This window comes from Patagioenas fasciata, chromosome 6 (assembly GCF_037038585.1).
Source record: "Patagioenas fasciata isolate bPatFas1 chromosome 6, bPatFas1.hap1, whole genome shotgun sequence".
Lineage (NCBI taxonomy): Eukaryota > Metazoa > Chordata > Aves > Columbiformes > Columbidae > Patagioenas > Patagioenas fasciata.
This window is the reverse complement of record NC_092525.1, coordinates 25,466,057-25,479,953: the sequence shown is the minus strand read 5'-3', so window position 1 is coordinate 25,479,953 and position 13,897 is coordinate 25,466,057. Positions and strand designations below refer to the sequence as shown.

At 34.5% G+C, this 13,897-nt stretch overlaps 1 protein-coding gene across 5 annotated transcripts in view; it reads left to right on the top strand.

Annotated features, from left to right (window-relative positions):
• KCNT2 (potassium sodium-activated channel subfamily T member 2) overlaps positions 1 to 13,897 on the top strand; it is a 126,609-nt gene that overhangs the window by 86,222 nt on the left and 26,490 nt on the right. For 4 of the 5 annotated variants that reach the window (XM_065842235.2, XM_065842234.2, XM_071810285.1 and 1 more), the window contains exons 15-21: positions 5,697 to 5,805; positions 8,287 to 8,343; positions 9,474 to 9,623; positions 10,721 to 10,950; positions 11,658 to 11,874; positions 13,208 to 13,313; positions 13,587 to 13,759. In XM_065842235.2, coding sequence (XP_065698307.2) covers positions 5,697 to 5,805; positions 8,287 to 8,343; positions 9,474 to 9,623; positions 10,721 to 10,950; positions 11,658 to 11,874; positions 13,208 to 13,313; positions 13,587 to 13,759 — 1,042 coding nt within the window. The remainder of the gene's footprint in view (positions 1 to 5,696; positions 5,806 to 8,286; positions 8,344 to 9,473; positions 9,624 to 10,720; positions 10,951 to 11,657; positions 11,875 to 13,207; positions 13,314 to 13,586; positions 13,760 to 13,897) is intronic. The other variant, XM_071810284.1, reaches the window with a different exon arrangement.

Genomic DNA, 13,897 nt, shown 5'->3' with positions numbered 1-13,897 from the left:
AAGCTACTGAATTTACCACTAGGTTGGGAAGAAGGAAAAAAGCATCAATAGCAGTTCTGAAGTTATAAAAGTGTAATCTCAAACTATGAGATGGCACAGCAGGGAATAAGACTCATGCTGTGACAAAAATGATAGTGCTTTTTCATCTCCCCCTTGAAAGCACACAGCACAAACATAATCTCTTCTCCCTAGCCGTGGCCACTTTTCTTCATTGGTAACTGTGTTAATTTGTTGTTCCTGATTGTACTTTTAAGATAATTTCATTATTCTTAATGACTTGTCTCTGTAGAAGGTAGGCATTCAAAACAGGTATTTTTTTTGTATCTGTTCTGTCTCAGATTGAGAATCCAGGCCATTTTTTTAAAAAAGCAAACAACAACAAAACAACAAAACTTCATTTGTAATATTTCCTTCGACTAAGTTTAACCAATCTGGTATCTTAGTGCCTTCCTTCATGTTCTGCAGTTCTTTCTTCAGGGGCTTGAGGAGACCTTGTATATTCTGTGCCTTATTAGCTGTCTCTAATATTAACTACAGTAGTACTGAATTGAAGTCTAAATATTTATATAGCACTTTACATTCCCAAGGAATTTCACGTGGATCACCGAGATCACTGCATCAATTTCCACACACGTTGCACAGCTGCAAAAGCAGAGAATTACAAGCTTTCCTTCAAGATTAGCGCAGTCTTATTCATATGAAGCACAGGAAATTTTTAATGCAGTTTTAAATTCGGTAAGGTTATGAACATGGTATAAACACCACCACAGGATGCTTACCTACTGCAAATAGGCCACTGATAGAGTCATGGAACATTTGTTTGCATACTTTGTCCAACAAGGACTCTACTTTGGTTATTAATCTCATCCAACTCTTCTTCATTCTGAAATACTTACCCAGTGGGGGCTGTAGACTATAGCCCTGTCCAGACTGCTTACGAATAAAATTTGTCATAACCATGTGGAAGATTTTTCTAAGTGCTTTTCCTATTATGATTCAGGACTGCTTTATTACTGCCTTGATGCAAAAGCTTCTTTTAAATTTTATATTCCTTTAAAAAATGACTCCTTTCTTCTGGAGGTTTCCCAAAACAATATTGTGCATTTTTATGAACCTGAAATATTCAGTAATAGGATTTCCACACCCCCCCCTTTTTTTTTTTTCTTTACACACAGGTTTAGAGACCATGACTGTCAAAAAGAAAGTTTCTGAATTTAGGAAAAAAAAACCCAAAGAGTTCTGGATAGTCCTCCTAACAGAAGTTTAACTTTCAACTATATTGAAAATTTATAAAGCACTAGAAGCCCAGTTTCTCAGCCGCTTTATATTAGGGTGACCAGTCATCCTAGGTTGCATGAGATGGTCCTGAAATTGAGACCTTGACCGCATTTCCCCATAGAATATCATCCTGAAGATTTTCTGCCCAAGGCTTCAGAAACGTGATACAGGACAAGAAATGTATTCCCATCTCATAGACAAAACTTTAACATTCTTCCACTCTTTAATGAGAGTACGAGAACTTATTCTTGTCATCACAGCAAGAGAACAGAAACAAGTGGCACTGGGTAATATGGCCTGTCAGAAGGGAATGTTTCCTGTCTTTTCACTTGATGCCAGACACACACCCTTGCATCTTGTGTTTTCTCATGTATTTTTTACAGTGTAGTTTAGGTACTTTGTTTAAAATGGTAACTTAAGCCTATATTAATACAGTAGAAATATATCTCTGTGCTTGAAAATGATTATTCAGTGGAATGTTCAAAGCACAGGGCATAAGTATTTGTCCCAGCAAACTCCTTTTCAAGTTCAGGGTGTGAACACTATAAATATACAGTCACTGCAACACAACAGTTACCAGATGGGCAAGGAAACACAGTATCACCATTGTTAACCATTTTAAGTCTTAAGCTGAAGTGCTTTGATAATTCCTTAGTAATTTACAAGATACAAATGCCTTGACATGCCCTTTTTTTGTTTTTTTTTTTTTTTTTAGTAACACTGCATTTTCCTTCACTGGCGGTTACATACGGTTTTCTTATCTTCCTGCTTTCCCTTCAAACACATGGGGCTACAAAAGGCCATGTACCCTTAATACATGCATCTGGCCTTGCATTTCAGCACAAACATGAAATGAAGTGGAAATTGCCCACAGCAGAACAATATTTTTATGCGACTCAGGAACTGGAGTAAATTGCCTGTTTTCTGAGTTGAACTTCTGTATATCAGCTAGAAAATAAATTAATCACCTTTAGCTAGAATATTCGTAAATTATGTATAATCACAATTCCAGGGGCTGGGGATACATTTTGACATTCTCTATTTATTCAAAATGTGCTGATGAATTAGCACAGATTGGTGAAGTCTGACGTTAAACCTTCAGTAGCTTATTCAAAAAGAACATAGTCCAGATTCACCAAAATGGATATTGAATGTATCTGATGATTATCCAATTACAGATAAAAATAGTCTAGAGATAATGGATGGGCATTTTTCTCTATCTGGTCTGGTACTGATCATGTTAACATACCAAATTGATAAAAGTAAAGTTTCTCAGAATAACTGTGTCAGGTCTAGGACATTCTTGCCACATGGCTGATGCTGCAGGCATAAATCAGTATTTTGAGTATGTTTTATCTTCAAGAACATTACAGGAGTCATAACTCACCACACTGCATTACTACATCTATTTGAGACAGACTTAGCAACAAATGTTCTGTCAAAATATATTTTCAACAGAAACTACAGCTTATGGAAATTCTAGATGAAGTATTTTTTAGTATAAATGCAATCAAACTACGTCTGTTTGGTAAACTGATTTGACATATTTAATATTTAATTGAAGATAAATTGCAGTTTCCTCTGCTGCTCCACTGCCATACTGAATGAATAATTCGTTGATTATAGTACCCACTGACACAGGACCTGATGTTCCAGACTTGAGGAGTGAGAGGCCACCCAGCTGCCACCCTACTCACTTTAGAAGAGAAAGCACCAGATAAAATTCTGTATAACCCTCACTACAGCTCTACAATAAGTCCTGAATAAAACACAGTAATGTTATAGGCAAGGTATAATCTATCACATCATTGAAGAAATGAGTTATTTTTGACCTGATCTGTGTCTAATACAAGAAATTAACTCCAGCCAAGAGGAGAAATTTATAGTACCTCTCCTCATGTTTCAAAAGGCTACAATATTTCTAATCATAGTACTTAGATCACTGAAGAATCTTTCACCTGATGTTCTCAAAGTATCTCTGAGAATTCAAAAGCTTCAAAACACTTCTGAAGTAAGTAGGATAGTATTTTCATATAGCCATTTTACAGATGCATAAAAAGTAATGAAAGGGATAAGTAGCTCACATGAGGTCAAAGTCTACAATAATAGTGGAAATAGTCCTACAAGTCCCAGCTCTATGGCTCTTGATGTACAAACACTTGACAACACAATGTGAATCTCTTATACACGTGAGATCAAGATGGCTATTATAGGACAACAATCTCTGCTGTGTGCTATATTCTCTGTTAACATGATATTTTACCTAAAATCCATTCAAAATGTCCACCATATTTGTTAGAGAGTATAGAACATATGCAGGATTTAAGTCTGAGCTATACTTTTGATTTGCATTGCGCCATCCATGATTTATTAATAGTCATTTATATATACTTAGGTTAGTAGGTACAATTTGGTATAAGTACAAGATCTGAAATAACAGATGACAAAATAATTCTCCTATATGTTTTTTCTTGGTCCTATTTTCAAAAGTATTATTTATAATATAACAATGTTCTAAACAAATAAGGAGACTTCATTTGGCAAAATTGTATACAAATTCAAAAACATGGAGAATTCTTATTCCTTCCATACCAGGAAGTCAATATTCACTTTCATAAATCTTTGCCATCTGACTAATGGTAATTGTATGCAAATATTCCATCCAAGTAGTAGACTACACCCTACTCTCTCAAAAATCTCTAGTTTAAAATTCAAATAGGTTTATTAATTCCAAAACCACATTTCTGACTGAAATGTTTTCTGCAGGAAATATTTAATTGCTCTAACTGAAATATATTTAGGGAAGGAAAAATCTAATTTTGTTCTATATTTGACAGTGTCTTTATATAACTAAATTCATTCCTTCTCTATCACATTTAAATAGACCTTGATCTTCAGAAAATGAGAGAACGAATTTCTCCTTTCAGCAGTGAATGATTCTGATACTGAAAAGCCTCTAGAAATCTCAAAAGAAGGAATACAAAGTATGACTTCCTGTTTTCAGCCAGTGGCATGGTTAGAGCTATACTAGTAATACAAATTCTGACTAGAATGTAGCTCAGTAAGAGAGGTAACGTGGTTCTAGGGAACTCAATGATACATTAGCGCAACTAGAACTAGAGATACGTTCACATCTAGGTGGGGAGATTATTTGCTTACTTTCACTCAGCAATGGCTTGTGTTTTGATCATCAGCTGTACTACTTGTATTATTCTTTCTCATCAGAAGCAAATCTCTTCCCATTGAAAGTAATGTAGACTGAATCAAATGAAAGTAATGTAGACTGAAGAAAAAAATTACTTATTGTGCAGTAAATGCCTTCATGACCTTAGGAAAAAACTTCTTCAGGTTTATATATTGACAAGAAGGTTAAATTGTAAGCTTTGTACTTATCCTTTCTTATATCTATTTAAATACTGTCAGGTTTTGTGAATTACATTAAAGAGTAATTTCTGTTTCCTTTTCATGTCCTTACCAACACTGGAGACCATTAAACTCTGATCTGAGTTTTAAGCGCCAGTCATCCAAGTTGAATAACAATTCCTACAATACTGAAAGCATGTGCAGAAGATCTGGCAGTTTTAAGTACAAGCCAGTATAGAGGACTAGATGTAAAGCCCCTGTTGCTTTCTCTTCTCACTTCCTCTCCCTTAAATTCAATTTTAAGACAAAAAAATAGGTATGTCTATAGTGCTGCTCCATCATGGCAAGTACTAATGTGCAGACAAGGACTAGAGTAAAGATAATACAAAATTGTAATAAAATGGAAAAGGGAAAACAACCATTCCCCTTGTCCAGATTGCAAGGAGGCAGCAGCTGTTAGCGGTTCCTGGGGGCATATTAGTCAAAACTGCGTCACACACTGAAGTGCAGTGCAGAATCCCAGAGCCACTGCCAAATAACTGGTCTGCAAGCCAGTTCAGCCTGTGTCATTGATCAGCACCTCGGCATTGCAGTATCCTAGGTAGGCTATTTCCTGAACACAAATTATGTCTCTGTACAATGCTTCATGTCTCTATACCTGTTTCTGCAAAACTGCAGAAGTTGAAACAACAAAAACAAAACAAACTGCAGAAGGTGACAGAAACTAGACCACCCTACATGGCTTATTCATACAACTAGTGCAGCAAGAGAGTGGAAGTGGGATTCACAGAGCCATTGCATCCTCTCCAGGTGTAGCTGCAGGACAGAAAGTATAAACTGGATGCGAAATTACTCATACAATCTGAGACTGCACAGATGGGGCAAATCATAAACAGCTGCTCTCTGGGTTCAAGTAGAAGATGAAGATCTGGAAGCAAATTTTGATTGTCTCCATCTTCATCATTTCCCTAGACAAAGAAAAGAAATTATAGTTTTGTTCAATGGAAAATATTTTTGTAAACCAATTTATACATATATATATATTTTTTTTACAGATCATGTTGTGTGTGAAGAGGAATTCAAATATGCTATGTTAGCTCTAAATTGTATATGCCCAGCTACCTCTACATTAATCACACTGCTGGTTCATACATCTAGGGGACAGTAAGTACATACTACCATTAAAAAACAAATGCACAAAAAAGAAAAAAAACACAAAAACAAACAAACAAAAACAACACAAAAACCTCTCATAAAATTATAGCTGATATTCTTTGGAAAATAGCTTACCCTGGACTCCCAGAAAACTACAGTTTCTGAAAAGAAATTGGAACTCTCTGCATGATAAAAATAGCAAGATGTTTTACTTAAGATATTATAACTTCAAGGAGAAACACACCCCAAATATTTAAACATTTGTTGCATGCTGTTGTGCCACTTCCACAAAAGAAGATATGAAAAAATCGTATTTCCAATTCAGTAGATTAAATTTTGGACCTATCACACAGTTCTACGTAAGAACACCAACAAGACCAAAGAACACCTATTTCAATATGTTAATTTGAAGGTCTATTTTTGTACACATATAAAAATTCCTATATATTGAGCTCAGGAAATGCTTTTCTGATAACTTATAAAGTATTATTTGCTATTCAGTGCCTGTACGTTAAGAGGCAAGCAAACATACATGTGAAGAGATGTTTTTTAAAATAACCACACTGCTGGAAGGGATATGGAATTACGGTGTCTCTACAGACTGCATAGTTACAGCTGAACTTCTCTATATTTACCAAAATAATTTTACCACGTCTAGTATGTCTCTGTTATGCTATGTTCTTGGAATAATAAGGTATTCTTATTAGAATGTTGTGGGCAGAGAGAGGCATTAAAGAGTAAATATCCAAATATAAATATATCCTGTAGAAATGGAATGCGTACATATAAACTGCACAAGAATACATTTGAGAGTTTAGTAAAAATCCATACCTTTTTCAAGTAACCATGGACCCAGTAATATATTGATATTCACAAGCAGAGTATTTAACTTTCTATATGGCATTTGTAGTATTCCCCTGTGCCCAGGATGGGTAAAACTAAAAATATTGGTAGAACTTTTACTACCAAGAACAACAAATGTCAAAATGGTTTTAATGGCACTAACTGTACTAGAATTTGTTAATAACCTGACAACAAAATACTGCTTTTCCTTACCTCCCAAGAATCATGGTGAAATACATTCTTCATCTGCCTAGCTGTCATTATCTGACATGCACTCAGTACAGAGCCTTTTTTAGTTATTTCATATACATACATAAAAGCAGAGTAGTACTCCTAACAGCTAGCAGAGAATTTTCTGTCAGCACAAAACCATTTCTACAGATTCCCAACTGTGAGGCAAAGTAACTATAGTAGAATTCAAAAGCATTTATTATTTGTTTTGCAATTAGAATTAATCGATGTGGTCAGGGTTGTTAAAGTAACTGATTTCTTGTCTGGTCATTGTATACTAGGAGCAAATTTTATTTATTTTTCTGCACAAATAGTTGTCAGCATTACTTTGGATCCTGACAGAAACTTACAAGCTTTCTATATAAATACAGGAAAACTGGAAAAGTGAAAATGACTAGTTGTCATTCTTCTACTTCAGTCAGCACTCATCAGAGCATTTAATCTCAGATGGGCTGCAAAATACTGAAAAATGGCAAACTTTGGACATCTGAGAGCATGTGTATTAACACTGGACAAAGTGGTTGAATAGATATGACTGTTTTTTAAAACCACACTATTATCTGTGGAAGTTTAAAACAAACACACTGGACAAAAAAACCCCCTTCAAAACTTTTTCAGATTTGAGTAGTCTTGACCTTCACAGCGCTAAAAAATAAAACACTCAAAATTCAAGTATTTCTCTCCCAAAATACCACTTTCTAGGCTTTCAAATGTAATATTCTTGCTACTTTGTTTCATTTTTGCTAAAAAGTTACATAATTCCTAAACTGGTGGTGTTTTTCTTCCTCTTTTTATTCCTTACAACTTTTAAAAATCCCTTGGAAATGCTGGAATATGTTAAAAAAATCTAATGTGACCTTAATTTTTCATTGTTTTGTACAAGTACACAAATCTGTTCAATGTATTATAAAATCAACCAAGTCTCACATTCAAAATTAGGAAGTGAGGACAAAGGTATCTTTGAATGATAATACAGTAAACTAAAACACATGCATGTAAGTTAGAAACACCCTGTCTTCTGGTATTGATTTGTGAGGAGACTAGGGAAAATGTTCATTTTCTAAGCAACTTTGGCCAGATCAACTTGCTATTAAAATTAAGGAGAAGTTTGATGCTGTTTATGTGGTCTGGCTTTAGACTTTAATGCTGCTCTTCAGAATAAACTAGATGTAAATAATCCCATTGTCTTCTCAGCTGTTTATGGAATTCAAAACCTCAGTCTGTAAGACACCAAAATTCTACTTTGAGCCTTATTTCTAATCTTATTATTGATCTAAATTGTTAATCTCAACATTTATCTTTAAATGTTACTTAATTATCTAATTTAGTAATAGAGCTTTACTAGGGTTTGTATTACGACACAGAATATTGGAAGAAAATAGCCTTTCTGACTTGAACTTAATGTGATCTTTACAGAGCAGCCCCATGGGAAGCTTTTAGACAACTAACTGGAACCAAACAGACTTTAAACAGGTGAACATTTCTTTTTTTGGGGGGAGGGAGGTGAAAGATGGAAAAAATTCCCTTTAGTCACATTTCTACTTCTGCTATTCTACATCTAGTGCACTGTTTGTTAATAGTGTTGCAATAAAAATGGTTTACTTATTTCCATCGTGAAGCAAAATGTTTCTACACTGAGAATGGAGAACCGTAAATTGAAGAAAACCAGGCATTGTGTTAAGATATTGAAAATGTTTAAATGAGCACAAAGGAATGTGTCCTGATATCTTGATATCTTAGCTCCAAGTGGCAAAACACCCAGAACATTTGTCAGTTTTATGAACTATCTGCATATATATATGTGTATATATGCATCTGTTATATCCAGAAGAACTCATACAGACAGAACCTTGTTTCCAGACGAAACTTAATAAAGGAAGAAGTTCACAGAAGCCCCAAATATGCAAGTTTTGGTGTTAGCTGCAGTTTGGAACATTTCCACTAATAGTCCATTTAGATAAAGAATGTTAGATGCATATAGTAAAGGATTATATGCCTAATATAGTTCAAGTAATAATCCATTTTCTTGCACTAAAGAAGGTATATACTTGTCATATATACAAGGCACAGTAACTGAAAACATCCACAGGGTAAATGCTGAAGATGACTGATGAGCAAATGCAGAAAAAAAGTCTTTCTTACAGACGAAGTGACCTAAACCAAATGGGTCCTTCCAACATAAGTTATTTTGATGATTCTTTACCTGTCTTCAAATGGGAACCAGAAAATCTGCCGTGGAGCATCTGAAGAGGCTACCTTTATGAATAGAAGGAGCATGCTGTTGGTTTCACCCATCATCTTTAAATTGCAATGAATCTACTTATTATGATGTGAATTTAAAGTAATTCTGCCATATCTCTCCTGATATTAAAGTACATAATCTTATATGCTGAATACTTAGCAGAAAAATGCTCTTTAATTCATCAAAATAATCTCTGTACTTACAGTGTTACCAAGCTTTGATCTCACGTATTTATTTCAGATTAGCCTATGGGACCTTTCTAACAGACCTTCGTAGTTTCTATTGCCATGAAATACCATTCTGATTAATAAGAATTTTACATGAATTTTTAAATTATTCTCTTTATCTGTACATGTTTCAGAGAGAGTCAGCAATCACCAGAACAGTGGCAGAAAATGTATGGCAGATGCTCTGGTAATGAAGTGTATCATATTAACCTGGAAGAAAGTACTTTTTTTGCTGAGTATGAAGGGAAAAGCTTCACATATGCTTCTTTCCATGCACACAAAAAGTATGTTTATTTTCCTGTCAACAATTAAATGTTCAAATAAATAATTATTTGTTTTGCCTGCAGTGTAGCTCTGCATTCAAAGGTGCAGTATTACAGACTACTCTGCTTCTGGGTTTATTAATAAATAGATTAATAATTAATAAGTAATAATTAATAAATATCCTGCTAGCTCAGTCTGAGAGAATAGAATATGAAGGATATATATGATAAACCTGATAACCAGAGAGATTATATGAGAATACCAGTCCATTTCCTTGTCCAAAACAACCTACCAAAGGGTGGCTGGGAGGGCGTCAGTGTATTTTTTTTAAATTAGGAGTCAGCTGGAAATCTGACCACTTTTGTGACATGTTCATTTTATGCAAAATTTTCAATTTAGAGGTGGTACATGCTGTATTCTGGTGATGGTTCAAATTAAAACCGTGTTTTTCTGTTAGATTATAATGCATCTTCTTTGGGTTCCAGATCATGCAATCACTTATTCAGTGCTGCTCTGTGAGGTGAACATACAAATGGAACACAAATAATGTATAGTTGTGTCTACTTGACAAAATGAATATATATATATATATGTATATATATATATATATATAACCCTGAAAACTGAGTTTATTCTCATAATAAATAAGAGAAATATTTTTTTTGCTTTAATTCCTTATTTTTCTGTCACTAATCAAACACGTTTCTAGGAGTGAATTGCAAAAATGAATTCTGAAAATGGTTTCCATTACATATGAATAATGGAACAAGTTAACATGATGAATACTTTTTCATATTATAGGTCCATTCTTCTACTAATATTTTCCCAGAAGGGACTATTCATCTGACAGAAAAAAAAAATCAAGAGCATTAGAGGAATATCTTGGAGATTAAGAAAAATGCTGGATTCAGGTGCCTAGGGATTCATAAGCTCATGGAACTATTTGATCAGAAGTGGCCTTTTGGGAGATCACATTTTTCAAACATATTTGTCGTCCAAAAATTGGCAAATGTTAATCATCTGCAAAACATATACTGGAGGTTCATTTTTGACAGTGGTAATTCTGGTATATACAGGACTATGCAAAATGAACCATGCCTTTCCTTTTCTAATTAAGGTTTGGAGTCTGTCTGATTGGTGTTAGAAAGGAAGATAACAAAAACATTTTGCTGAATCCAGGTCCTCGATATATCATGAGTTCTACAGATATATGCTTTTATATAAATATCACCAAAGAAGAGAATTCTGCTTTTAAGAAGCAAGAAAATAACAGAAAAAAACATGAATCAAAATTATCTTATCATGGAGCTTCTAGATTACCCGTACACAGTATAATAGCCAGCATGGGTAAGTAAAAAAAAAAACCAAACCAACAAAACAACCCACCTGCTCACAATATATTCTCATTCAATTAATAGTGCATTTTAAAGCTTTTAACAGTGTATTCAAAAAAAATTATAATTTAAATGAATACAGAAGAAATTATAATACGCAGAAAGAAAAATTACTAAACACTTGCCCTCATGTTTAAAAAACAGACATAATCCCCCCTCCCCCAAACCAATGGAATTTGGTTATGTTTTTCTTTTACTTGACAATATGGCGTTAAACTGCTTAAGCCTGTTGTATAAAAAACTCATCATAAAATATATGCAAGGCAAAAAACCTGGAAAAATCACATGGGTAATTTCTTTGTCATTCATAACTGGTAGTTTGCAATAAGTTTTCAAAAGCTTCTTTAATTAAAAATTCCCCTTGCTTAATAAAAAATGTACAGGTTGTTGATGCATCTAAATATGAACTAAATATATAAGGTGTGGTTTTAAAAAGTAGCTAGCAAGAAAATATAAATTACTGGTCAAAAGAAGTGCTACTTTGCAGGAAAATGCTTCTTCAGGTTTAAATATTTGTTACATTTTAATGTAATAAATGCAATCAATGTAGTATTGCTTTCAGTCTTTGGCCACATAGCCAGGTAGTCCCCAATAAATATGAGAATCTCATTCTAATGATTTGACAACCACACTGAGAAAATGCTTTCAACGCTACTTCAGGAACAGTGGCTATCGATTTGCAAGACACCGGCTGCCGGACGTCCAGTGGACCTACACTGGCTCTTCCTTCTGAGGGAGGTAAAGAGGGCAGACGGCCCAGTATAGCGCCTGTTTTGGAGGTGGCCGATGCGTCCTCCCTTCAGACATGTGACCTGCTGAGTGACCAGTCAGAAGATGAAACTACTCCATCAGATGATGAAGCCTCTACAGGCTTTGAGTATGTATATTAAATATAAAATAAACAACATAATTTGAAAAGCTACTATTATATAAATAGCATGAATAATTTTTTTACATACAGATCAATGCAAGCATGACTCATAATTATCAAAGTTATGTAGCAAGCAAGACCCGTAAAAGCCAGTTACAGACTGATTCTCTCTTATGAAATGGTTTATCTGTTAGGAGAATGTAATTTTGCCTATTTTGAAAAAATAATTTAAAAAATATTAACTCTTCAATTTGTTGGAGATTTTCTATACTCAGTTATAAGGACCTAGTTGTGTATCACAATTTTTAATAGCATTTTTATGACCTGTTTTTTCTTACACTCCATAAACACAGGCACCAATTAATTTGTTAACAGATAAGTACTTCTGTCCTGAGAATGCACTGATAATCAGATCATTCAACAGGCTACGTGAACACTGGGGATAAATGTCCGACTTCAAAATGTAGGCACGACAAACAAACCCAACCAACCCCCCCCCACCGCCAACAGTATGAAACAAAAGTATTAGATGTGATTTAAAATGCTTGTTAGCATGTTACTGAAAGTAATGATGCATTACTCAGACAAAACCAGAAGATTCAATTCTGTAACTGCCATGCACATAAGCAATTATGTTTATTTGGATTACTGACAGCGATGTTAAAACTGAAATACACAATTAAGCCAGTGGCTCATCCACCAGTTTCCCATCTCCAACAGTGGCAAGCATGAGATGCCTCAGGGAAGATCATAAAGCTCCAATAACAAGTCATCTTAAATCTGCAGACTGAAATACCAGGATTTAAAAGGCCTCTTATTAAAAACTAATGGCAATTAGAAAGACCATCTCATCAGCAAGAGGATTTGACGTTTAAAATCTATTCCAGCCATGCTGAAAGTATGTTATTAAAGCAAGAAGGTAGTGACCGCACTCGATAAGTGTTTGAAAGAAAGATGGAGAAGGAAGAGAGGAAGTACCACAGGTACTTCTGTTTTCTTTCCTTCCTTAGAAGTTTCCAGTACACATATTCAAAGCACTAGGACAGCACACTGTGATATGTGAGCTCATTTCCAAACATGTCTATACGAAAAAACCCAAGCAAAATTCCTTTAGTTCACAAAAGCAAGATAGCTCTCAGTAAATCATGTCAAATTTGTTGAAACAACAAAATATATTCCCTCAGTCCTTAGTAAACATAGTTCATTTCACGTACTTAGATCTGCTAGTCTACAAAAAACTGCAAACCCTAGACATAGGTATAAACGTCGCATAAAGTAGTTATACAGTCAACTGTGTTTCAGTAATTTGCTATACTGAAAAATGTTTGTTCTGTTCTAGGTATGCCAAAGGCTATCCTCCTTACTCTCCATATATTGGAAGCTCTCCCACATTTTGTCATCTTCTGCATGAAAAAGTACCCTTCTGTTGTCTAAGACTAGATAAGGTACAGGCAGTTTCTGTTGGATAAAACTGCATTCTCATTTGTCTCTTGCATCTGAACAGAGTTAAAATCTAGTTTCTGCTGAGAAATGAGGTTTGTTAGCACTTGCTAAGCTGCAATACTTTCTTGTCCTTGTCATCCGCAAGCATTTGTTTATGTCTAATCGGGTCTATATCAGGTAATCTGATACAATTTTCTGTTTCTAAGGGTAAAAGCCTTTAATATCACAGCTAAATTAGTCATATTCTCAGAATTTGTTTCTTATTTTGATTTTAGGGATGCCAACATAACTACTATGAAGACGCCAAAGCCTATGGATTCAAAAATAAATTGATTATAGTTGCAGCAGAAACTGCTGGAAATGGCTTATATAATTTTATTGTTCCACTCAGAGCCTATTATCGACCAAAGAAAGAACTAAATCCCATTGTATTACTCCTGGATAACCCGTAAGTATTTCTTTTGTTTGTGTCTGATACGTTTTAAACTCGTTTTACCGTTATTCCAATAAATGATCACTCTTCACATAGCCAGCTTAAAATCAAAAACATTATGGCACATTTATCTTTGAGAAAAGTTGATGATAC